The sequence below is a fragment of the Rhinolophus sinicus genome, linkage group LG06 (assembly GCF_036562045.2).
Source record: "Rhinolophus sinicus isolate RSC01 linkage group LG06, ASM3656204v1, whole genome shotgun sequence".
Classification (NCBI taxonomy): Eukaryota; Metazoa; Chordata; class Mammalia; order Chiroptera; family Rhinolophidae; genus Rhinolophus; species Rhinolophus sinicus.
Window position 1 is genome coordinate 161447255 of NC_133756.1, and position 26118 is coordinate 161473372.

At 51.9% G+C, this 26118-nt stretch overlaps 1 protein-coding gene and 1 pseudogene across 10 annotated transcripts in view; both read right to left on the reverse strand.

Moving 5' to 3' along the window:
- PC (pyruvate carboxylase) overlaps positions 1-26118 on the reverse strand; it is a 91971-nt gene that overhangs the window by 21121 nt on the left and 44732 nt on the right. For 5 of the 10 annotated variants that reach the window (XM_019737667.2, XM_074336748.1, XM_074336751.1 and 2 more), the window contains 2 exons: positions 644-779; positions 309-493 (listed from right to left, as the gene is read on the reverse strand). In XM_019737667.2, the coding sequence (XP_019593226.2) occupies positions 309-493; positions 644-779 (321 nt within the window). Of the gene's footprint in view, positions 1-308; positions 494-643; positions 780-5034; positions 5168-6607; positions 6967-10137; positions 10252-10675; positions 10725-10834; positions 11053-26118 lie in introns of those variants that run through there. The other 5 variants (XM_074336750.1, XM_074336749.1, XM_074336747.1 and 2 more) reach the window with 5 other exon arrangements.
- LOC109450371 (L-lactate dehydrogenase A chain) lies at positions 23093-24528 on the reverse strand (annotated as a pseudogene).

Sequence of the window (26118 nt, forward strand, 5' to 3'; positions counted from 1 at the left end):
ACACACACACGCACAGACACACGCACACACACGCGCACACACACGCACACACGCTCACACATGCGCACAAGCACACACGCGCACACACACGCACAAGCGCACGCGCGCACACACGCACACACACGTGCACACGCTCACACACGTGCACAAGTGCACGCACACACACACGTGCACACGCTCACACACGTGCACACGCTCACACACGCACACACACGCACACACTCACACACACACGCACACGCTCACACACGCGCACACGCGCACACACGCACACACGCGCGTGCACACGCCCCTGCTGCCTGGCTCACCTTGGCCACCTTGATGATGTCTGGGATGTGCAGGTAGGCCTGCACAGGGGCCAGGCCGCGGCCGATGAGGTAGGCTTCGTCGGCTTTCTGCCGGTGCATCTGGCCCGTGTCCTGCTCCGAGTACACAGCCACGGTACGGATACCCAGCTCTGTGCAGGCGCGGAACACGCGGATGGCGATCTCACCTGGGGTGTGGGGTCCATGGGATGAGAAGTTAGCTTCCCGGGGTCTCAGAGAAGTGGACAGCACGCCCGGGGGGGGGGGGAGCAGGGGCCGAGGAGGAAGCCCAGGCTGGGGCTGCACAGGGGCTCTTCTCGCTGGCCCCGGGCGCTCACCTCTGTTGGCCACCATGACTTTCTTGATGGGCTTGTACTCCAGGCGCCGGACATGTGGGGAGGCGGCCGGGGCAGTGGAGGTTCGGCGGATGCCCAGGAGCGTCAGGCCACCCCGGACGGTTCTGAACTTCAGCATCTGGGGAGGGAAGTCAGAGTCAGGCGAGAGCAGACATGGCACAGCGGGTCCCCAGGTCCCGCCCCAGCCCCCAGCGGCCCCACGTGAAAGCCAGCACCTTTGCCCTCCGCATTCCCTGGGGGCTGACTGGCCACAGGGAGGGGAGCAAATGCAAACGCAATGGAACCAAGCTCACCCAGCACTGGAACACTCACTGTGATGTTTACAACGCTCCAGGCTCTGAGAGCCATTGCAGAGGGCCAACCAGAGGCCCTGCGTGACCAAGGCGTGTGCCCCGTCAGTGTCCTCTCTGCCGGCCGCCGCAGCCCAGGGCTCAGAACCTGCCCCCACTACACTGACTGGTGTGTCCCTCCCTCAAGGTCCCGTCTGGCTGACAGTGAGGGTAACGGACCAGCAAACCCAACGTGCTCTCAGGAAGAAAGCTTTCCCTCAGTTAAAACACAGATTTCTTCAAACAGCAGAGGAAACTTTCCTTCCTACTGAATACAAGCAAATCAGTAATGAAACTAGACTGGGGGCCCACAGATCAGCCAGTCACAGAAGGACTAATATTGTGTGATTCCACTCATATAAGATCCCAAGAGTCATTAAATTCGTAGAAACAGACAGTAGGATGGTGGGTGCCAGGGGCTGGGGAAGGGGGCGTGTGTGTGTTTCATGGGGACAGAGTCTCAGCGTGGGAGAAAAAAGTTCTGAAGATGATGGTGGTGGTGGCTGTACAACAGTGTGAATGTACTTAATACCCAAGAAATGTATACTTAAAAAATGGTTATGATGGCAAATTCTGTTATATATTTTACCACAATAAAAAGGATTTAAAAACAAACCACCTGAGGACAACTGATATCCCAGAAAGCAGAACGTCTCTGGGGGCCGACCACCCCCTCGTTTGACAGATGAAGAAAACCAAGGCCCCGCAGAGTTTAGAAAGGCGTATGCAGTCACAGAGCTGTCCGGACAGAGCCGCACAGCACTCAGGCCCTCCCCCCATGCTTTTCTCTAGCTAACCATGTAAACTTTAAAATGCCTGACTCAACCATTTCTTTTAAGTAAGGAACATAAAAGTATCTTCAGTAAATAAAACAGATACTGTATAAACCTGGATCACATTATGGCCAACAAGACGGAGAAGGGGAAATGAGCCCAAATAGAAAGAGAAGAACAGAACTAAGGAAATAAGTAGAATAAAAGAGGCAAGCGCTCAGGCCGGGGCACAGAGGACGGACTGCTGAGGGCCAGCGTCCTTCCAGGCGCAGACCCAGGCCCCGGAAGCAGGGAGGAGACAGTGGAGGCCTCGTTCTCCCAGCAGGTAGAGCAGAGAAAGGAAAGGAGAGAAGGAAAACCAAGACAGAAATAAGGTCCTTTCAGATCATTAGCGCCTCAAAGGTAAGAAAACAGGTAGCGTTTTGTGAATTACCTGGGGGATGGGGAGAGCTCACTGGGGCTGGGTATGAAGGCAGGGCTCTCTGAGGAGGGGCATGAGCGGCCATCTGAGCGGGAGACGCAGAGGCAGGAGCCACGCAGTCTGAGCGAAAGCCCCAAGTAGAGGGACAAACAAGCTGGAGGTGTTCGAAATCCGGGGCCAGGCAGGCGGGCAGGGGCGCTGAGGTGAGGCTGCAGGTGCGCAAGCCTTCCGGCTCTTGGCCTCTCTGCACAACTGGAAAGCTCTCTGGGCTGGAGAGCAGCGAGGCTGAAGGAGGGTGCACGTTTGGGGCTGAGACCAGACACAATGCCTCTGAGCTGGGTGGGAGCAATGGGGGATGGGCAGGATCAGGGAGATACTTGGGGGCACAACAGGTAAGATTCGCTGAGAGAGCTGCTGTGGGGGGAAAGGGAAGAAATCCAGGATGCGATGGTGGGAATGACCTTCCCTGTCACAGGAGACGAGAGAGAACCAGCACCCCCCAACCCAGGAGTGGGATGGACCCCAGATGAGGTTCTAGCAGGCAGGAAACCTGGGTGTGACTGGCAAATGGACGTGTTAGAGGCCATGGGCCTGGAGTAGATCAGCCAGGAGAGGGCAGACTAGAGAGGTGGGCGGGCACCTTTAGGCCACAACGCTGAGTCTGGACCACAAGGACCAGCCAAGAAGGAGACTGAGGGGCGGGCGGCCTCAGAGGAAGGAGGAGGCCGCGAAGCAGCAAGGCGCTCTCAGGAGCGGTGAGCCACGGGGAGGCAGAGAAATCAGGACTGAGCAGGGCCATGGAACAAGACGAGCCCCGGCCTGGGGGGCAGTGCCCGGGTCACATTCAGCTGCATGATCGCGGGGTCAGCTTGCTGGGCTCTGGCTTATCTTCTCAGATGGGAGACGCTGTCCTTACTTATTCATTACAAAGTAGACAGAGCTGACAGACAGCACGGTAACCAAGCCGCCCAGGCGGACACTGCTAGCAAAATGGACATCACGTGCCTCCTGCCAGGAGGCCGAGGAGGAGCCGTGGGGTGTCTCTGCCACAGACCACAGCTAAATCCAATCGGGGCAACAGAAGGCCTAAACTAAGAGACGTTCCACAAAATAACGGGCCTGTGCTCTTCAGACATGTCAAAAGCCATGCCAGACAAAGCCCAAACAAACTTCCAGATTAAAGGAGATTGAAGAGGCGACGACAAAATGCATGTGTGGTCCTGCACTGGACCTTGGATTTCTGTTGCGATAAAGGACATTACGGGGACAACTGACAAATTTTAAATAAGGTCTGTGTCAGTGTTAATTCCCGATCCTGATCTCTGGACTGTGGTTATGTCAGAGAATATCCTCATTCTTAGAAAAAAATACTTAAGTGTTTAAGGGTTTAGGGGCACCAAGCCAGCAACTTACACTCACGTGGCTCAGGGAAAAATGAATTAATGAAACAAACGTGGTAAGTATCAGCACTGGGGGAACTGGAGTAAGAGAAGTCTTTGTACAGCTTTTGCAACTTTTCTGTAAGTCTGAAATTATTTCAAAATAAAAGGTGAAAAAGCCATACCTCTCGCTGACACCAGAACAGTGGGGAGCAGTACCTGCTCACAATAGGTGCCAAAGTGCCTGCTAGGTGCTCAGCGCTGGCAACATTTGACTTTCACCCCCATTCAGAGTCCAGTGAGCTGCAGCTGTTAGTTACCCGGCTATCTCCCCCTCACCCATCGATCAATCCGATCGACCAGCAGCCGGCCTAATCCTCCGAGCTCTGCTCTGGGTAGTCTGCCCACTGGGAGGGAAATTCTTTCCTGGCAGACCAGCTGGGCGCAGGCAGGCCCTGGCACCCAATGGCACACCCCCCAGAGAGCAGGTGTGGGGTGAGAATCTCGCCCTCGTCCTGGGCACCAAATGCCTGCTCTGCTCCGGGCCGCAGGCGGGATTGGCAGGGCTGAGAAGCGCCCAAACCACCACACGGTAAAGGCCAGACGAGGCCCTGGGCTCTTTCAAGACAACACAGCAACAGAGCAATAAATACAAGTGGCTAAGGAACCGTTAACATGTTTACCTCCCCGGAAGTCATCACAGTCAAAAGAGAAGAGGGAAGTGCCAAGTGTGCCTATGAAATGAGCAATTACAAAGCAAGCGATGACAGTTAGTGCTGTAAGCCCTACCAGACACAGACCCAGAAGGCGCTGTCTGGCTATCAGGGCAGCTCTCTGGAGAACCTTTGCAAAACCTATCAAAAGCCTTTAAAATATTTATACCCCTTGGCCGGTCACTACCATTCTAGGACTCCAACCCAAGGACATATTCTAAAGTGGGAGCCCGTGTCCTGAGCGCCAGGCCCTGGGGTGTAGGAACAGCGAGGCAGAGGGGTAGAGAAGGGGAAAGGTCAGAGCCCTTGAGCTGAACTCAGAGTGGTGGTGAAAGTGGGGCAGAGGGTAGCCCAGCCTGAGGCTGGAGTTGGCAGGCCTGGGTCTGCCCCCAGCTCTACCGTCCCGGTCTGGGTACCTGAGGCCTCTTCTCGTCTGTAAAATCGGGTACCACCCCCACCCCCCGCCCAACCTCGGTGGGTCGTCTTGGCGATTCACACAGCCCTGTGCCGTGAACTGCTCTATTTTCCCACTGGCCTCTCCTCCCAGTTGAGTGTGGGGAGCAAGGGGGAACCCCTGCCCCCACACAGCGCGCCCCTCCACACTTGGGCCCACGCTGCAGCACCAGCCAGAGCCAGGGACTCGGTGGGCCTCCTGGGACTAGGGGCCAACATGGAGAGAGGGCCATGCTCACGAATCAAGACCCACACCTGACTAGAGCACACAGGACACAGGAGCTGTGCCCTCCCTGGAGACTCACCCCACACCAGCCAAGCGCCCAGCGCTGCTTCTGTCAAATGAGTCCACAGGCAGCTGGCTGCTCCGCCTGAAGCCACTGCCCCAGAATACAAAGTTCTCGGGGCACCAGACTGCTGGAGGCCTGGGCGGCGGCCAAGGTTGAAATCAGGGGCAGGGGTGGCTTCAGCTGAGTGACTTCCCACCTCCTCCCACGCCAGGGCCCAGGCAGGAGTTGGTCACGCAGGCAGCAGGTGATTGGTAGCCCCAGACTGTGAGGGAGGTGGTCTGAGGCAGGGTACCAGCGGGAGGACAGAGAGCGGACTTCCTGCTGCCACTTCTCAGGGCACAGAAGCCTCAACCAGCAGAGTGGGGTCTGGAGGGCCCGATTGGGAGGGGCTCTCGGGGATGACAGAGGGCACAGGTCACACTGCCCCTCAGAGCCCGACGCAGCCCTGCAGCTCAGTTCATAGCACCAGTGCCAGGCTTGGCACCCGAGGACACAGAGATGAATAAAAGTACTGCCTCATTCCCAGAACATGTCCACCTTTCTCCGAACTGGTTAACTTAGCCATGTCCCTTGTCAAGTCGCACTCCCCTCCCAGACCTGAAACCAGAGGGTTCGGCTGCCTGGTGCTTCCTTAGGCCTTTCCAGAATCAACTTCAGCTGGGAGAAAACCTGCAGGCCAGAAGTGGCCACCTCACAGAACCCTCTTTCTGGAAGCAGGACCTTTGTGAGTCGTGTGTGTGTGTGTGTGTGTGTGTGTGTGTGTGTGTGTGTGTGTGTGTGTTGAGTTTAAGGGGTTCGGGATGGGCCAAAGGAGGAGATTCCCACTGCTCCCTGAATCTTGCCCTGTCCCTCCAAGCTGGAGGGAGGAGAGGCCCTTGTGCAATGCTCGGGGGGCAGAGGTAGGAAGCCATGCGGTTGGAGGCACCGGGCAAGACCCACAGGAGAAGCGGAGCCCCTGAGGTGGAGACAAAGGACACCAAACTCTCTTCCTGAAACCCTGCTAGAGGGGCTCCCTCTGGCGTTAAATGGGACGCCTTGCTCCAGATCAAGCCCTGGCACCTGGAGTGACCGAGTGACAGCCTCTCCTCAGTGGCACTTGCCCAAAAAGAGCCTGCAGAGCGCTGGCCTTCCCTCAGGCACCGTTCCAGGTGGCATCTTGTCACCCTCACACCGGGGCTGAGAACAGGTGATGGTGCAGTCACAGGAGAGGGGGTGGGCAGGGGCCAGGATCCCCGCATGGCCCAGTGTGCCCTGATTTGGGGGTTTTCAGTGGTGGGTGGTAACCAAGAAGTCCTCAAGGGCACTGACAGTTTGGCTGCAGATCTTCCTTAAACACTCCGACGGGGGCTGTGGTAACCCAACCCGGCATCTAGGAAAACCCTCCTGTCATCAGCTGACCCTGTCTAGGGAGCTGCAGGCCTTGTGCAAGGACGCCCTCGCAGTGGCTGCGCCCTCCCCCCCCGCCCCCCCAGGAAAGGCCTGTCAGAGGCTACCAGATGCAGCACGCCTCTGGTTATGTGGCCCGGGGACACCACGGTGCCTTGCTCGGCGCTGGTGACGCACATGAAGAAAAACGTCCTATTCTGACCTCAGAGATGGGGGAATGACGAGTAAGAGGAAAGCAACCACCGTCACCCGAAGATTCTTGCCCCGGTTTCCTCTCTGACAGAAGCTGGAAGTTCCTGCAGGTGCCAGCTGACAGATCCCCTCCCGTGGCCGTTGCCGTACACCAGAGACAGGAAATGAGGCGGCTTTGCCTCTCACTTGGGATGTGTAAACGCTCTCGCCAGCAGAATGCGGCACAGGGACGCAGGAGTGTCTGGAACACCTGTCCCCGCGTCAGCACGATGCCACCGTGTCTACTTGTCTCCCCGCGTCAGCTCTCTCCTCCAACACTGCATCAATAAGCTCAGCGGTCTCCTTCCAGAGGACAACGCCCACGACACCCTGTGGAGCGAGGCGGGGGAAGGGTCTGGACGTGGTGGTCCCGGGTCTGGTGATCCCGCCACGTTGCTCCCGCGACATCCAACACTCACCAAGCTCCACCTACATGCCAGGCCAGTGCCAGCGGGGGGGGGGGGGCACAGTGGTGACAGGCATGGCTGGCAGGCAGAGCCTCCCCTCTTTACCAGGCCCTGAACTAGCGTAGGAAGTTCTGAATGTACAAATCACGTGAGCGCATACCTCCATATCAGTCCCTTTCCAGATGAGGAACCAGGCATGGCAGGGTGAAGTGACACCCAAGCTCACCCAGCAGGGACAGATTTGAGCCAATGTGTGTGCCTCCCTCCACAGCAGGGGCTCTGACCCACCAGGGCAAATGGAGGAATCAGCTGAGGCAATGAAAGGAGTGGGTGGAGGCTTGCGCAGAAGCACAGTGTACAGGCACTTGGGAACCACTCCTGATAAAAAACTGTCACTGGCTTGAAGTCCAACAGGACCCCCCACAGCATTCTGCACGTCCTGCCAGAGAGCAGGGTGACAGGCCGGCAACCGTGTGGCCCTGATCAGCTGGGGCCGTTTCCATTTGTCTAGTAAGTCACCAAAATGGCGCTAGAAATCCCACTACGTCTGGCCTAAGCTACATCTCCCGGCTGCCTCTTGTAACCAGGAGCAACACCAAATTCCCTCGTCAGGACATCATCATCCAAGTTTGGGTCCAGACAACACGACCACCATGTTCAGGGCGGAATGCTCTCGCCAGAGCGGCCTTGCGGTGATCCGAGTGCAGCAGCCACGGGCAGGCCCTGGATGTCCCTTGGAGGACCCACCCTGCATGTCCCTGTACTCACAGAGCATCTCCTGCGGCCCCCGAGGGCAGCTGTGGGCAGGAGGCACAGAGGAAGGGAGAGCCAGAGCCCTGCCTCAGGGGACAGTGGCCAGCATGTCAGTTTGGAGGCCCCCAGTCTGGCCCTCAGCAGGTGGGCTGGAGAGCAGCCGGAGGGGGTGAGAAGGGAGAGCGCTGGAAACAGGCCCAGGAATTTCCAAATTAACTAAGGAGGCTCCTATACATCTACTTCCTCCCACCCCCACCGGCACCAGCACCCCACCAGGCTGTGTCCCCCGCCCCCAGCCCGCCTCAGCAGCTGCCAGCAAAAGCAGGTCAGAACCAGAAAGAAAGTGTTCTTGGCAGAGGGCTTCATGCTGTGGAAGAAGTGAGCCTCTGGTGGCGGGGGGCACTCTGCACTGCCCTGGACCTGTCACCAGGAGACATAAGAGGAAAAGACCGCTGGCTTTCAGGGCTGCAGCAGTGGGTGTCAAAGTGCCCAGAGAGAGGACAGACTGAGGCTGAGATTCCTGGGTGGGGAAGGTGACAGACAAGAAAGGAAGTAGAGGCAGGAAGAGACGTGAGGGGAAAGAGTACGCGGGCCTGGGCAGTGCAGCACAGTGGTCCCACCTGAGCGGACTGCGTGATTCGGAGTCATTCGGAGTCATGTCATCATGGCTCCTTGTCACCCCAGCAACCCTGGTTGTAAGAGCAGGTAGAGGGGAGAGGGTGGAACAGCAACACCTGGGACGACGGGTACTGCGTGGGCCGGGGGACTTGTGGACTGGGGAACGGAGGAGGCGTGGGGAGAGGAGACCAGTGATGGCTGATCAGGGCCTGCAGGGGAGGGACAGGGAAGCATAGGGACACACGGTGGGCGGCAGGCTGGCATGGCAGTGGCTGCTGGGTCCCAGCCTCATTTGAGGGCAGGAAGACTTTCAGGGCGAATGCTGCCCCTGGTGCAAAAGGAGAGCTACTGCCGACCTGCACACGCTGCCCAGGTACCGGAGCGTCCGGGCCAGGCTGTGTTCAGAGGGCCACTTGCCTAATTTCTCCGCCTCCTTTCCAACTGACTCAGGAAGGCCTTCCGCCCCACCTGCCCAGCTGGCATGGGGACCCTCCCTGGGGCAGCTACGTGTCGTCAGCACGGTGCCGTCACTGTCCATGTCACAGCCCACTGTCTTCCTGCTTCTGAGGGCGCTCCTGGAGATCATGTCTGTGTGCTCGGGAAGGAGCACTTAACATCATAACCCGTCTTAGCGGGACACTGTGAGGATTTTGAGGACAGGATCCTCCGTCTATTTTGTCCCCCGATGTCTCCCTAGCGCTCTGCAGTGCCTGACACTGAACTAAATGTCTGGGGAACGAACAAACACTCCAGGTCCCGTAAGGATTATGCAGAGTCGTGTGAGTCCACAAGCTTTACGGAGCGGAGCGCCTAGACAAAGATGAATAAGGAACGGCCCCTCCGAGAAGCAGCGCACGCAAGCTAGGGGAACACACAAGTGTTGCACATACAGGACAGCCCCAAGTGTTACAAGGAAGGTCCAAGGGCAAGATCAGCAAAAGCAACTCGCAGACTGAGCCCGGGACTCAGGAAAGCATTTCGGGGCTGAGTGGGGTGACAGATACCAAAGACTCAATTCTAAACGTGGCTGGACAACGCTTTGCAGGAAGACAGACATCCGAACCCAGGGTGGTCCGGAAGCTCCCCGGGGCCTTCATGGCCCACTGCCCAGCTGGAGGGTCGCATAGGACTGCTCCCCACTCACCCACTCAGTGCACCCCAGTTCCAAGGTGGCAGGAAAGTGCCTGCCAGTGTATGGACTGAATTGTGTTCCCCAAATACCCGTGGAAGCCCCACCCCCAGGACCTCAGAATGGGACCTCAGTAGGAAATAGGCTCTTTACAGAGGTAATCAGTGAAAATGAGGTCACTAGGTTGGACCCTAATCCAATAAGCTTGGGGTCCTTATAAAAAGGGAATAATAAACAGACAGATGCACAGAGAGAAGATGGCCTGAAGACACCCAGGGAGACGGCAACCATGTGCCCGAGAAATGCATCTACAAGTCAAGGAACGTCAAGGATTGCTAGCAAACACCAGAAGCTAGAAGAGATAAGGAAGGAGCCTCCCCTAGAGAAGTCAGAGGGAGTGTGGCCCTGCCAGCACCTTGGCTTTGGACTTCTGGCCTCCAGACTATGAGACATGAGATCTGCTGTCAGCCACCCTGCTTTGGGACTTCGCTATGGCAGCCTCGGGGTTCTCACGAACGACCAGAACCTACAGAGACCCTGAAATCAGGCGTGGAGCTCAGGGTGGTAAAAATGTCCCCCTCCCCACGTGCTCACCCTGCGGCAGGTTACGGAGGGGCCTTCGGAGCTGGTGGGGCTGCTTGGAGCTGTGATAAGCACCCCGAGTGGCTGGCAGCAAACACGAGCAGGAACTGCCAACGTCGAGTGTGGCTGCACGGAGAGCTGGCGGAGTCAGCAGGAAGGCCCCCTGAAGAAAGGCACTGGGGAGAGGGGGAGCGGGGCAGAGGGCGGGAGGGAGGCGGCTCGGGTGGGGAACAGCTCGAGCACAGGCAAAGGAGCCAGCAGCCTGGTGAAGCCCACTGAGGCCAGAGGCAGGGCGTGAGCCGGGGCAGACAGACTCTTGGCCTTCAGGGCAGGCGCGCATGCACAGCAAGGGGTGTGGACCGTACCCGCAATGTCAGGGGATAGGACCACAGAAACCAGGCCAGGGGAAGTGATTTGCAATTTAGAGGGGCCACTATGGCGGTTGTGAGGAAGTTGGATTTGAGGAGGAAAGACTAGAAGACGTTCTAATGTACGTAAGAGAGAATGAGCCCCGAGGGAAGAAACACGCCCGAGGTAATATTGCCAGCACCCGTTAGATGAAGGGCAAAGAGGCCACAGGTAAGGATGACTCTTGGCTCCTATGTTAAGAGGTGAGTGCCAAGTTAGAGAACACAGAAGCGGATGTAGAAAAACACGGGAGACCTCGGCTCTACCACTGAAGAGCGTGAAGCAACTGCAAGCTATGCACCTGGGGAGGGCAACCAGGCAGCTGGACCGTGAGTCTGACACACCGAGCAGGAGGGAGACCAGGGAATCACCTCCACCTGCTCGGGCAGAGGAGAGAGCGGGAAACAGCCACCGACCAGGATGAGCAGAGGGACACCCAGGGACCGTCCACGGACTGTGGGAGTGTCGCCGTGAGAGCCAAGAGTTTTGAGGAATGAGGAGTGTCTACACAGCAGAACTCTAATGAGGAATAAAAAACAAAACAAAAAAGGAATTAAAAAACAGCTGCTGGGCTCACAGCAGAGGGCCCACTGGTGGCCTCTTGGGTGGCTCACAGTGGGTGGAGACAAAAGTGAAAGTGGAAGCAAGTGAGGAAGCATCTACTGCAAACTCCCTAAAGTTTGGACAAGGACTTTTAGGTGTTTGGGTAAGAGGAGGAGAAAGGCAGAATGAGCGAGAGGGCACTAGATCAGCCTTAGTCTCTCTCTCTGTCTCTCTCTCTCTCTCTCTTTCTTTCTCTCTCTCTCTGTCTCTCTCTCTGAAACATCTGAAAAATACAGACAATGCATCTAGCAACACAAGACCGTGAACCCAGAATAAACTGATGTCACTACGTTGATATATCTGCTTCATGCTTTATGGTAAGCACTAGGTCTGGTGAAATGTAATGGATCGAACACAGGGGTTCATTTCTACTCCCTTCAGAAATCCCACTAAAACTTCAGTAAAAGAACTTTTTTTTAAGAGCACAAACCCACAAGGACAAATTATGGGATGGCCAACGGCAGCAGATGACAGAGGTCAGTAAATTGGACAATGGATAGCATGTGACAATGATGGGGTGGAGAATATGCAGGGGAGACACAGAGCAAGCGAACTTGAACTGTGGGCTCCTGGAAAGTGCAGAACTTGGTGGGTCGGTGCCTCAGAAGGTGGGACAGCAAACAGAAGTCAGGTGACAACCTAAGAGACTGAGCGTCCCAGACCCACCCGCCCACACTTGGCCACGGGACCCCACCAACCCCAGCAGAACGACAGGAACAGCAAACACCCCTGGCCCCTGCAAAGTACCCTGCTGTCACTCATGGAATCCTCCCAACACCCCCTGCGGGAAGTTCAGGTGCACTCCCAAGTCTACAGCTGTAGGACCTGACTCAGGCAGGCCCGAGGGAGCCACACGCCCAAGGACACACTGCTAGGAAGTGTCAGAGGCAGGTGCACTGTCCTGAGCCCCAGGCGCTGGCACCTTACAGAAAAGAGGCTCAGTCCTTGGCGAGACCCCACCCCGGCCATGTGGCCCAGCCCAGGCAGAGCCACCAGAAAGAGCACAGGGACTTATGGAAGTTCTACAGACAGACAGGGAGACTGCAGACCCCTCAGCTTCCACAGAGCGGTCCCCCAGCTGATGGTCAGGCAGTGAGGACCCCCTCTCTAGGAAAGCAGCAGCCCAGACTGAAGTCCCGGGGCTACTGACATTTCATGGGGGCCTGCAGTCTCCTCTCCCAGCGGGGAGGACACCGGGCCCATGCTTTCTGATTGACTTTGGTGTCACAGTCTTCAGTATGAATAGACAGTCCCAAATCACCCGCTATTGGAGGAAATCGCCAACAATTTCACCAAAACAAATTAGGAATGAAAACAAGGGAACTCTGAGAAGAAAAGTAATACTGAGAGCAGATACTTAGAAAAAGCTATAATTAATCTCCCCAGAGAAGAGAAGCTATTGCGTTGGGAGGTGGCAGCTATTTTAAAAAGGCAAGGAGAAAGAGCTCTAGGAAGTTAAAAATAGAGTTGCAGACATTTTTAAACATAATAAACAGAATTAGAAGACAGTTGAGGACATCACCCAGAAAGCATAACAAAAAGACTGACATATGGCAGACAGGAGGAAAGGTAAGGAAATAAGACTGAGTTCAGGGAGCCTGGGGCCCAGCAGAGGAGAATTATCCTGAATGCCTCCTGGAGCTGAAGGACAAACACTTCAGGTTGGGAGGGCTGAGATTCCAGCAAGACGCCCAAAGTCCCAGCTGGAACTGGGATCAAGTGGGATCCCACTAGCTTCCTGTATTACCTTCCTGGGGCTACCGTAACAAATTACCAGACTTGGTGGCGTAAAACACCACAGAAATCTATTCTCTTTTAGTTTTGAAGTCATGTTTCACTGGGCCGAAAGCAAGGAACTGGCAGGGCTGTGCTTCCTCCAGAGGCTCTAGGGAACGTCCTTCCTCGCCTCCTTCACGTCTGGTGGCCACCGGACCACCTTGGCTTGTGGCCGCATCACTCCAGTCTCTCCCTGTGTCGTCACATGGCCTTCTCTGCAATGGATGTCTGATCTCCTGTCCCTGTCTGCTGCGGACACGAGTAATGACATTTAGGGCCCCCCAGATAACGCAAGAACGTCTCTCCATGTCAAGACCCTTAACTTCGGGCCGGCCCAGTGGCTCAGGCGGTTGGAGCTCCGTGCTCCTAACACTGAAGGTTGCCGGTTCGATTCCCACATGGGCCAGTGGGCCCATGTTGCCGGTTCGACTCCTGCAAGGGATGGTGGGCTGCGCCCCCTGCAACTAACAACAGCAACTGAACCTGGAGCTGAACTGCACCCTCCACAACTAAGACTAAAAGGACAACTTGACTTGGAAAAAGTCCTAGAAGTACACAATGTTCCCCAATAAAGTCCTGTTCCCGTTCCCCAAAAAAATCTTAAAAAAAAAAAAAAAGACCCTAATTTCATCACATCTGCACAGGCCCTTTTTCCTTATAAGGTGACACTTACAGGTCCCAGGGACAAGGATCTGATATCTTTAGGGGCCACCATATAGGCAACTACATTTCTGAAGAGAACGAGAAGAAGGTGGTCACAACAGTCTTCAACAGTGGCACTGAGCCAGAAGCTACTTCTGAGGGAAAATATTCTCCAACCTAGAGTTTTCTACCCAGTTAGACTATCAATCGAGTGTGGGGGCAAAATAAAGATATTGCAGAATGCCCGGCCAAGGAAAGTTTACCACCCACATGTCCGTTTGCCTGGGAAGCTTCTGGGGGATGGACAGTCACAAACAATAGGAAATGAACTAAGACTGAGGAAGATTCTGGATCCAGGAGGCAGCACAGAAGAGCAAGGGGGATTCTCAGGGTGATGGTGAAGGAGGCCCCTCTGTGCATGCTGACCAGTGGCCTAGAGAACCAGCGGGCAACACAAAGGCCAGAAAGCTCCCCTGGGTGTGGGTTTCCCAAGGGAGGGATGGGGGGGCTTAAACTAACAAACAAACAAACAAACAAAGCCTAGACTGCCTGAAGTGTCTGAAAGAAAGGAGAGGAGAGAGCAAATTGCAATGTGTCTGACGATGAAGGAGTAAGGTAAACAGCAACTCCTGGTAACTGAGACAGTATGTAAGGAAACGTTACCATGTAAACACTCAGTGTTCTCAAATGTGAGTATTTACTGGATTCTAATAATGTAAAAGATAAAAATGTGCTTTAACAAAAATGGTTACGTAACCATGCTGAGAGGACTAGGGAAAGTGGGTACACATTTGGGGGCCGGTGGGGTGGCGGTGCGGCAAAAGCCAGCTAAATCTTCCAGACAAGAAAGTCAATAAACTGAGTCAGTGCTATCTGGAAACATGAGGGGAAGCAGCCAGGAGTCAAAGGTGGTGAGGGGTGTCTCTGGGGCGGCGGTCAGGGAGGGCAGGCTGGACAGGGGACCGAGGAGTCTTTTATAAGCCTCGTGGCACAATTTGGCTTTCTGAAGTGTCCACGTGTATTGTTTTGAAAAAATAACAGTTAAATTGAACAAGAGGAAAAGCACACACAGCAAACAGTTGCCGTTTCTCTTGTGGCTCTTCGAATTCCCGGGGGCTTCCAATCCCCACATTGCTTGGACATACAGGTACTCAGAACCACATACGTGTTTTCATTTTTCCGTAAATGAGATACTATCATTTTTTAACACATTTTTTTCACCTAATGTTTGGAATCTGTCCACAATGATATAAGTCGATCTAGCTCATTAATTTTAGTGGCTGTATAATATTATATACACACAGTTTATCCAAGGCCAAATGAGGGACCTATAGGTTAGGGTTAGGGCAAAAGGTACACGGACTTCATTGTACTATTTATTCCATTTTTATGTATGTTTAAAAAAATCATGATGAAGAGTCAATTAAAATGTTAAAAACGAATAACTTCGATCCCACATACAAAGTATGCAAGAATTTCTCTGGGTCTATACCTAGAGTTGGCATTGCTGCATCAAACAGGAGGTTCGCTGCACGTGTCAATCCTGCCATATACCTCCCCAGAGTAGTTGTCCTAGTAATTTCTGCAGCCACCAGAATGACAATCAAATTTCTATTTCCCTGTATCTTTGCCAGCACTTCTATTGTCGGACTGATTTTTGTCAATCTCCTGGGTATAAAATGGTATCTTGTCTTCATTTTCATTTCCCTGATTATTAGTAAAGTAGGATATTTTCTCATGATTGGGGAAATAATTTTAGGTTTTCTCTTTTATGAACTGCCTGTTCATATCATGAGCCCGTTTTTCTGCTGGGCTGGTTGGCTTTTTCTTACCGCATTGTACTAAGTCATTATGATTCTAGACATGAGTCCATTCTCCATTATACACGTGACAGACATCTTCCTGAACAAGAAAATGTTTAGCAAGTTATAGGAAGAGGAAGGGGAAAGAGCTGGGAGAGGAAGGGTTGCAGAAGTAGAGGTGGGAGCAGGAAAAAGAGCCGGAACAAGCCAGGGAAGGGAGGCCCCCAGGTCAGGTCAAAGACTGACCTTGAACTGGAAGGAGACTATGTGCCTCTTCTGAGACCAAAGTGCCTACATGTTCTGGGACAGTCCCAAAGTGCAATATGCTACATAGCGGCTGACCACAGGCAGCTACACGGATGTAGCTGGTTGGGACCCAGCTACACTCAACTCGGCGGAGGCCTGAACTAACCAGTGGCTTTTGCACTGCGGCTCTCCAGGTGGAGAAGCCCAGACATCGTGTTCGGGAGACACAGCTGGAGAAGCAGCAGCCCAGGGAAGATATGTCTGCAGATGGCAGGTCTTCCTGTTCACATCAAGACGCCTTGTTAGCCACAGCTGCTCCAAGAGGCAGGAATAATGAGTTCAAGCTGCATCAACGACGGCGGAGATTAAACGCGAAGGAAAACGTCTGGCCAGTCAGCTCAGGAAAAGATACAGATTAGAAAAAGCGGTGGCATTTCCCTCGGAGGGAGTTTTAAAAGAACTTAGAGAGTTTTCTGAATGAGTTGGTTTAAGTCAAGTGATTCTTCTAGAATAGCAAAATGTGAGCCCGATTGTATGAGATTTCTCACATTTGTGTTGTGATTATCTGTCCTTGAAGAATGGGAAGCAAAGCAGTTTTCTACCTGTATTTTCGCACGTTCCTATAAAATGTTTTAATATTCCTTCTTTGGAGGAAAAATGCAAAAGTTAGATGTTTGGAGTTTAAATGTTAAGTATGTTTTACTTTAAAATGTACCACGGGCCAGAGATCTGTAGCCCTCAGCACAACAGGCAGAAAGAGAGATGTGAGCAGCAAGACAATTACTGTAGCTCCTCCCAAGCTCCTGACGCTCTTCTCAGCCAAGATAAAGCTAACAAGCCAGGGCTGCCAGATTTAGCAAATTAAAATGCAAGCCGTTCAGTTCAACACTGAATTTCAGAGAAACAGCATTTTAAAAAATGTGTAAGTATATCCCATGCAATATTTGGGGCATACTTATACTATAAAATTAGTTGTGGTTTATCTGAAATTTAAATAACTAGGCATCCCGTATTTTATCTGGCAACCGTAACGCGCCAGCAGTGTTGAAGCCCTGACTGTATCTTAGAAGAAAAGAAACATGTGAAGAGAATTCCCAAATGTTTACATAACAGCGCTGGGGTAACACAGTGGGTAACACACCAGGGGTCCAACTTCTTGGGTTTAAATCAGGGCTCCACAAAGCCCGCTGACTCTGGGCAAGTTGCTTATCTGGATAAAATCTACAAAATCAGGGATGATAACAGTAACTGCGCATAGAGCTATTACACAGATCAAATGAGTTAAGGCACTGCGAAGGGCTCAGAACAGTGCCTGGCACAAAACCAGCCTTTGTTACAGATGTGAGCTGTCAGTATTAGCAGTGGGAAGGCTGAACAGTGGGGACTGGCCCTGCTTCTGATGGACAGGGCCTGGGCCGTGAGAACCACGGGACAGCCCCAGTTTGAAGCACAACATGACCCAAATAGCCTCCTTGGTCAGAGCTGCCAGCCAACCGAAGAACCAGGGTCCCCCAACCCAGCTGGGTCCTGTTAGTGAGGACTTCCTACACCCACTCCAGGGCGTACAGCTTGCTCCCACGGGCTCACTTGACTCGGCCTCTTTCCACCTCCGTGCCAACTCGCTTTGGTAGCTTGAAATTGGCCACCGTGGGCATATGTATACCACAGAAATGGGCAAACCCTGAAATCAGGGTCTTTTCCCCACCTCCTTGACATCCACCACTGAAAAACCACCCAGATGGCTGAAGAGCCATCCCAGGGACAGGCAGTGAGGGAGGGTTGGATCTGTGGCATCCCTTCTCCATTTCCCACTTTGGCTACAGAACGCAAATAAAGAGGCCTCTGTTTCTTTTGTAAGGGCCTGAAGCAGAGTGCTTAATTTGGCCAAAACATGAGGATGAGCTAAGGAAGAAATGAATGAGGCCCTCTCTCCACGTCTTAAGGTAGTTAGTTCACACGACATCCTGCAACACTAATTAACCTGTGAGAAGATCAAAATCAAAATCCTTTTGCGAATCTCACTTAACAACGTGAAAATTATTCTTTTGTTTTTAAGGCACTGATTTCCTTGTTCCTAGGCCTGACACTTTTTCTCTCCCTCCCTCTCCCATTCTTTCTTTCTTTTTTTTTTTTTTATCAATCTTATTGGGGAATATTGGGGAACAGTGTGTGTTTCCAGGGCCCATCAGCTCCAAGTAGTTGCCCTTCAATCTAGTTGTGGAGGGCGCAGCTCAGCTCCAAGTCCAGTTGCCGTTTCGGGGTGCAGCCCACTATCCCATAATTGAACCGGCAACCTTGTTGTTGAGAGTTCATGCTCTAACCAACTGAGCCATCCGGCCGCCCCTCCCTTTCTTTCTTAACCAACAGAGGCATTTGCGGGTTGAAGTGTGGAGATTTTAAATTGTGGTCGTTGGATGTACATGTCAAATGTCTATTCTGTAACAGAACTTACCCCCCCTCCTGACCCCATTTCCTGCCCCCGCCCAAACAACACCCCCCCCCCAAACAAAACCTCTTCCTGTCTTCCTCACCATCATCTCTAGGAACTAGGACTTCCGTTTGGGGGTCACCTTCAGCTCTTCCCTCTCTCCCACCACCCACTTCTGCCTCTTGTGTCCTCCCTCCTTTCATTTCTACTTATCCACCCTAGTTCATGCCCTCTTACTACTTGAACGAGTGCAAAAACCTAACCCTCACCAAGCACCACCATCAGGTGACACTATACACTATACACTAGTGACAGTCAGCATCCCAAAATACAGGCAGAAGAGAGGGTCACTCTCATCTTAAGAGCCCTCTATCCCGCCCCATTGCCCACGGTAAGAGTCGCTTCCTCGGGCCTTCTCCCATCATTAGTCCAACCTACCTTTTGAGCCTTATTTCCCACCACCCCTCAGCCTCCTGGATCCTGTAACTCCAGCCAAACTGCCTCCTCCTTGTTCCCAAATAGTCCAAGCGCCTTCCCAGCTCCCTCGGAGTAGTCCCTCCACCCAGACACCCCCACCTGGTACCCTTCTCCACTGCCACCGTGCAAAGCCTGCTTGTGTCTGGGTTATGCATCTTATTTCTCTCCCTTCTGAAGTCCCATCAAAACTTCAGTAAAGAGATTAAAAAACAAAACTATAACTGCCACCCCCCACCCCCACCAAGGACAGAGCGACCAGGACAGACCACAGCAACAGAACTGTGGGAGGTGGAGGGCAGCTCAGGTGAGCCGACCTTATGGCCCCTAAATGACAATGGGGAAAATGACCCACCCGTTTCCACCACAGAATCTGCAAAAGGCTGGAAACTTTGGCTCCAGGTCCCCCAGGACGGGGAAGAACCAGCTCCTGGGTTTTGAGAAGCAGTCAGATCCCTAGAGCTGTTTCCTTACCTCCTGCGGTACCACTGGAGACGACCCCTCTCCCGGCCTCTCCGGAGAAGAGAGGTGTATCCTAGAGAAGGGAAGCCTGGGTCTCTGCACTGGCAGATCAAAGGCACACGGAGGGCCTGGCTATCTTGTCAAAAACAGGGGAGGGGGCGGACGGGTGGCTCAGTTGGTTAGAGCGTGAGCTCTGGGCAACAGGGCTGCGGGTTCGATTCCCACATGGGCCAGTGAGCTGCGCCACCCGCAACTAGAATGAAGACAACGAGCTTCAGCTGAGCTCCCGGATGCCTCAGTTGGTTGGAGCGCGTGCTCTCAACCACAGGTTGCTGGTTCGACTCCCGCATGGGATGGTGGGCTGCGCCCCCTGCAACCAACAACGTCGACTGGACTTGGAGTTGAGCTGCGCCCTCCACAACCAAGAGTGAAAGGGTAACAACTTCACTTGGATGGAGCTGATGGGTCCTGGGAAAAACACACTGTTCCACAATAAAAAGTCCTGGAAATACACACTGTTCCCCAATAAAGTCCTGTTCCCCTTCCCCCGCTAAAAGAAACAAACAAACAAACAAACAAACAGAAAAACAGGGAAGGGAGTTTGAGCCTGCACAGCCTGTCCCTTTGCCCCTGCAGCTCCCAGAACACCACAGCCAGCCCTTCCCCTCCTCCCAGGCCGGGCCCAGCCCCAGAGGGAAGACCTCAGGGTATTGACATTGACATGTCCCAAGAAATAGCACGCACATCACCGGCTGTGACACTCAGAAACCTGACTCCCAGGCAGCTTTTAGCCCGGACTAGTAACCCTGCAGCCCAGGAAAGATTCCTTCAAAGATAGAGACCAACGGAAAACAGCAGAAAAGAGCAATCTGGAGAAAACAGCTTATGCAAGGAGCAGAAAACTTAAACAAGGCATTTATCCTCAGAGAAATAAGGAAAGCGTCCATCAATGAAACAACAGGATGGTACACATATATTTTTAAAGAACCATTTGGAGAGTAAAAAAGTCTCTTGGAAATTAAATATATAACAGGAGAAGCAAACAAACAAACAAAAATCAATAGATGGGTTGAAAAATAAAGGAAATCTCCTAGAAACTGAAACGAAAGGAAAACAGGCAAGGAAAGGGAAGAGCATTACAGGGCCGGTCCAAGAGACCCAAGAGATAAGAGGAGTCTCAGAAAGAGAGAACTGGGAAAAACAAAGAGGAAGAAATGAAATCATTCGGGAATATCCCAGGCCAGGAGGACATGTTTCCACGTGGAAAGCCGCACTGAGCCGGCGAGACGAATGAAGGCAGACCCACGCCAGGCATGTGCTGAAACTTCAGAAAGGAGACCCGGGGGGGCACACGAAGAATCAGAAGTCAGGGTTTCAGATTCCTCAACAGCAGCTTGGGAAGCTAGAAAAGCACAAAGCAATCTTTCAAAATGGTAAGGAAAAAATTATTTCCAACCTCAAACTCTCTATGCAGCCAAACTATCAATTATGTATGAAGGTAAAATAAAGACAAGGCAGCAACAACTGACCTCGCTGTGGTCGAGTTCCACCAAAACAAGGCCGCAAAGTGGCCAGAAAGACAACAGGAGCTGCAGCCTGGGGAAGGCAGAGGGGATCCCAGGAGAGAGGGCACAGGGTGAGGCAAGGGGCTCCCAAGAACCACTTCGTGGGCACACTTTGCTCAGGCGACCTGAAGGAAAATGGGACCAGCACTCCTATTGAGGGGACCCAGAGTGGAAATGTCTCTGGCTGGACGTGACAGCCTGACAGGAAAGCAGCATGAATGACACCTGAGGGGGGGGCAGGGCGTACTCCTTCAACCCACTTCTTAGCAGGAGCCTCCTGGTCCCCATGGGTCACCAGGTGCAAGATGTCAAAATCCGCCCCACTGGGAGGACGCTCCGATGCATAGAATATTTCTAAAATGAGATTCCATGAGGTCCCAGTGGCTGTCTTGGGGAAGAGACGTGTGGAAAAGGTTTATCTTTCAATGTCTACCCTTTTGAATTTGTATCATGTACTGGATTATTCAAAAAACGAATAACACACAATACATGAAAAGGGGATCCTGCCCGGCTTCAAAGCCCCTCCATCAGGAAGCCGTCTCTGGTTCCCCACACGAGCCCCAGAGCCAGCCAGGCCTTGGGTGTCCTCTTCCTGCTGGCTTCTCAGGGCACCCTGGTTAGTGAGTGCTGGGTGAAGGCTGGACCTGGAGCTCTTTGGGGGCAGATTGAGCTCATCTTTGAACTTGCTCCAGGAGCACTGCCTGCTATATTCCAGGCACCTTCCAGTTCGCTCACTTCTCACCACAGTCCCACGGGGATCAACCCTCACTTTACTGATGAGAAAACTAAGGCTCAGGAGGACCCACAAGGAGCAGCCAACTCGAGAATCACCAAGCCCGTCCAACTCCAGGGTCCTTGTTTTCCACACGGGTACCCGGCTCGGTGCCTGGTTTGCAGGAGGGCTCCGGAAATGTTTAAAGGAACCATAATACGACTGGGTTGGAATGACATTTTTCTCCCTGAGCTGGGCTCTTCCCATGCTCTGAGCCCCAGAAATAGAGGCTTAGGGGGCTCAGTGGCAAGCAGACCTCTGTCCAGCCAGGGAATCAGGGCGGGTTTCTCCTTAAGGTAGTCGTTTAGCTCACTGGGTTACTGCCCCTGGGGGCCAGGTGTTTGTGATTTTTTTAAACAGCTTCACTGAGACACAATCACATACCATCCAGTTCACACATTTAAAGTACAACTCAATGGCTTTCAGTTTACCCAGAGTTGTGCAACCATCACCACAATCAATCACAGAGCACACCCATCCCTCTTAGCCAGCAGCCCTCCCACCCCCCACCCCCAACTCCCTCAGCCCTAGGCAATGTGGACAAAAAAGGGCTTCTATGGAAAGTGACCTAAGGGGTGATCTGGTCATACATTCCTACCTGGGCAGGTCCCTGGGTAGTCGCGCCCCAGGCACACAACTTCCTTGTGAAAGGTTTATCTCGGCCTTAAGCTGCCCGTCCCTTGTTTCTGTTGTGCATCCAGGTTAACACACACTGGAAAAACCTGAGGTGATACCCATCAAAGGGGGTATTCACCCTCAAGAGAGCGCACAATCTTATTAACTGTCCCGTAATCCTATTCCCACCTTGCTTTCCCCAATCTTCCTTACCTCCCCTCCTTAATGTCAAATGCACAAAAGCAGCTGCAAATTTGATTCTCAGGAGCACTTGAGATCTTGCTCCCTGGCAACAAGTCGTCCGTTTGGCTCAATAAACTCTTATAAAAATGTTCTCTACAGGTTTGGACGCTTCTTACACCGACACTCCTTTTTGGCTATTCTGAGCAACGCTGCTATGAACACTTGTGTACACATCTTTGGGTGGACATGTGTTTTCATTTTTCTTGTGTATTTTCTTAGGAGTGGAATTGCTGGATCATATAACTCTGTTTAACTGTCTGAGGAACGGCCAGACTGTTTGCCAAAGCAGCTGCTTCACTATATGTCCCCCAGTTGTGTGTGAGGGTTCCAATTCCTCCGCATCCTAGACAACACTTTAAGTTAAGCATTTTTATTGGGTCTTCAAGTCTGGGTCCCACTCCCCAACACTGTGCTTGGCCATCCTAGTGAGTATAGAGAGGGATCTCCCTGTAGTTTTGATTTCTAATTCCCTGATGGCTAATGACATTGAGCATGTTTTCATGTGCCTACTGACCATCTATATCTTCTTTGGAGAAATGTCTGTTCAGACCCCAGATTGGATTGCCCGTCTTTTGATTGTTGACTTGTAAGTGTTCTTTCCATATTCTAGATACAAGTTCCCTATCAAATATATGATCTGCAAAATTTTTCTCCCATTCTTTGGGTTGCCTTTTCACTTTCCATTGCTGCACAAAAGTTTTTCGTGTTGATGAAGTCCAATTTATCTATTTAATTTTATTGCTTGTGTTTTTTGCTGTTGTATTTAAGAAACCACCTGCCTAACCAACATCACAAAGATTTATGACTATGTTTTCTTCTGAAAGTTTTAGTTTTAGCTCTTAAGTTCAAGTCTTTGATCCATTTTGATTTTTACCTGTGATGAGAGGTTGGATCCAACTTCCCTTTTTTTTTTTTCCCTCTTTAAGGTTTATTTGGTGTTTTAGTTGGCATGACACTTGGATAGTTGGCTGCATTATTGATATGTACTTTTCTTTTTACATTATATTCCAATATACTCTGATACATATAGTACATAAAATAAGATCCTTTAGAATAGTTATGCACAAGACATGCAATTTTGCATTTAGACATTGGATCCTGGAATGTGAGACTGAGAAAAAAAAGCTGGATTAGGCACGGAGAGTAAAGGAACCAGAAGTTACGTAACGCGCAGTAAACGCACAGCTAGTTTGAAGGGCAGCTGTAGCGTGTGCAACACTGGCAGCGGTGGTGCCTCTGTGGGGGTGGAACTAGTCCACACTAACCAGTTTAGGACGAGATAAGCACCATCCTGCACCAGGATATAACTGCAGGGTTTTATGAACCATTCCTATTTCTAACTTTAGGAAACTGGTGTTTTCCGAGGCTACCTGAAGAGTACTACTTTAGTCACAAGTCAGATGAACAGACAATATACACAACCTCCAACTAAAATCCTGTTGGACCCTAGACAGTGAAGTGGTACGACATTAGAAGACTTTCCAACTGCAGCTCTTTTTGGATCCCCCAAAGTGTACCTGTGCTCTTCTTCAAATGGGCCTCTTCCTCAGGTGTCATTCACCTTCACAACATCTGAGATTCCATTCTGTCTCAAGGTGCAAGGAATGCTAAGGAAGACGTCATCTTTCATTCCACAGAGACCCTTAATCATGGTGGAAATTGGATGCACCTGCCTAAGATGCTTCATCATACTTTCTGCCTAATCTGCCGCAGACAGTCCAATGGCCCAGGATGTGTAGACTTTCAGTTTGATCACCTCATAAGCACTGTCTGTGACCATTTTCCCACTGTTCCTTACCAGCATCAGTGCCTAAATCAGGGTGCAGACTCTTCAGGGAGACACCAGCAACATTCACTCCACTCCACACAGGCACACCAGTCTGCATGCTCCCCAAGGACCCCTCCTCACAGCTGCATAGGTGAACTCCCAGCCTTTCCCAGGCTCAATCCATATTGCAACCACTTCCAATAACCCAGTTTTTGGGAAAGCGGTTATCTTCCAAGCCACATAGGTCAAGATATCCACTGGAGTGGAAACAAGAAGCAATTTGCAGTTGGGGCTGCATGTTACGACATTAGGAATGATGAATGCAAAGACATTTACATCACACTGGCCCAAATTAAGATGGCTCTCTCCCTCTTGTTGCCATCTGTGATAATAACCAGCTCGGGGAGTTTGCAGTCACATTCTAATCCTTGCCAGAGACCTTTGGAGTTCTAAGGAAAAGCTGCCATGTTGGAGATCCATCATCTCTCCCTTCAATTTGTCTTCCATGACATCCACAGCAGCAAGTTCATCTGCCACGTCCTTCATTAAGACACTGATGGCACAGGCCATGCCAACAGCACCAACCCCAAGACTGTAATCTTATTCTGGGGCTTTGTTCTTTCCTAAGAACATTCACAACCAGCTGATCCCTGAGAGTTGCCGTATTGGATTTAGAACCAAAAGGAACTGGGGGTTCACGGCAGGTGAATGGGTGTCTGTGGCGCGGGGCGTTGGATCCAGATGTGGCCGTAGCTGCTCTGGTACCCAACTTCATTCTTTTGCATGTGGACACCCAGTTGTTCGGGCACCCTTTGTTGAAAAGGCTATTGTTTTCCCCCATGAAACTGTCTCGGCACCCTTGTCAAGAATCAATTGACTGCGAATGTGAGGGTTTCTTCTAGACTCTCAGTTCTGGTCCACTGACAGGTCTCTACGACAGTACCCTGCTGTCCCGATTACCTAGCTTTGCATTAAGTTCTGATATCGGGAAGTGTGAGTCCTCCAACTGTGTTCCTTTTTCAAGATTCTTTTGGCTGTTCTGGTACCCTTGCATTTCCATGTAAATTTCAGAATCATCTTGTCAATTTCTGCAGCTGAAGGCAGCTGGGATTGTGTTAGGGATTGCTTTGAATCTGTAGAACAATTTGGGGAGTATTGCCATTTTAACAATATTATGTCCTCTGATTCACAAACATTGGGAGTCCACTTAGTCAGGTCTTCATTAATTTTTTACAATGATGTTTTATAGTTGTCAGAGCATACCTTTTACACTTTCTTTGCTAAATTTATTCCTAAGTATTTTATTCTTTTTGATGCCGTTGTAAATGCAATCGTTTTCTTCATTGTCAGTTTGCTCACTACTACAGCACAGAAATACAACTGATTTTTGTATATTGATCTTGTGTCCTGCAACTTTGTTAAATTCATTTATTAGTTCTAATAGATTTTTAGTAGATTCCTTAGGTTTCCCTACACATCACGTCAGCTACAAATAGAGACTTTTCCTTCTTCCTTTTCACTCTGTGTGCCTTTCTCTTCATAATCTTTCCTAATTGCCCGAGACAACCAAATTTGAAACTGGTGACTAATTTCAATTTGGAAGTAGACCCTCCCCCCAAAGCAGCAGCTGTCCTGACCCTTAGAAGGCCCCGGCTCTCATACCCCGATGGCTCTTGAACCCCGATGACGTGTCACACCTGCTGAGTCAACATTCCCACCAGGGTTGAGCCTTGATGACAGGATTCCTGGCTGGTTCCTCTCTGCTCGCCTCCGTACATCCCCCATTTCCACTTCGAGTCCAGGGAAGGTTCCCTCTGTGGACAGAGGCACCTGTGCTCTCTTGCTGGCTGGCTTCCCAAGGTTCAGCCAATGGGAGGCACGGATGGGAGACAGGAGTGCGGGGAGAGAGACAGAACGTGGGATATATCTTCCCCACACTCTACCGGCTCTGGTGCCACAGTTCTGGCTGGGGTTGCGTCCTGCCACTATGACAGTCCCTGCCTCCATACTGTCAACTCTCTGGAGTCTGGAGTAAACACTATTTCCTCGCTCAACCCCTTCAAGCCTAGTGGTAGTAATGGCTTCCCACACTTGCTCCTCCCTGGGTGCCTCAGCTGCCCTTGTTGGGTGCCTGGCTTAACGTGGGCTGCTTCAGTTTTTCAGAATTGATGTGTGACCTTCAGTATTCC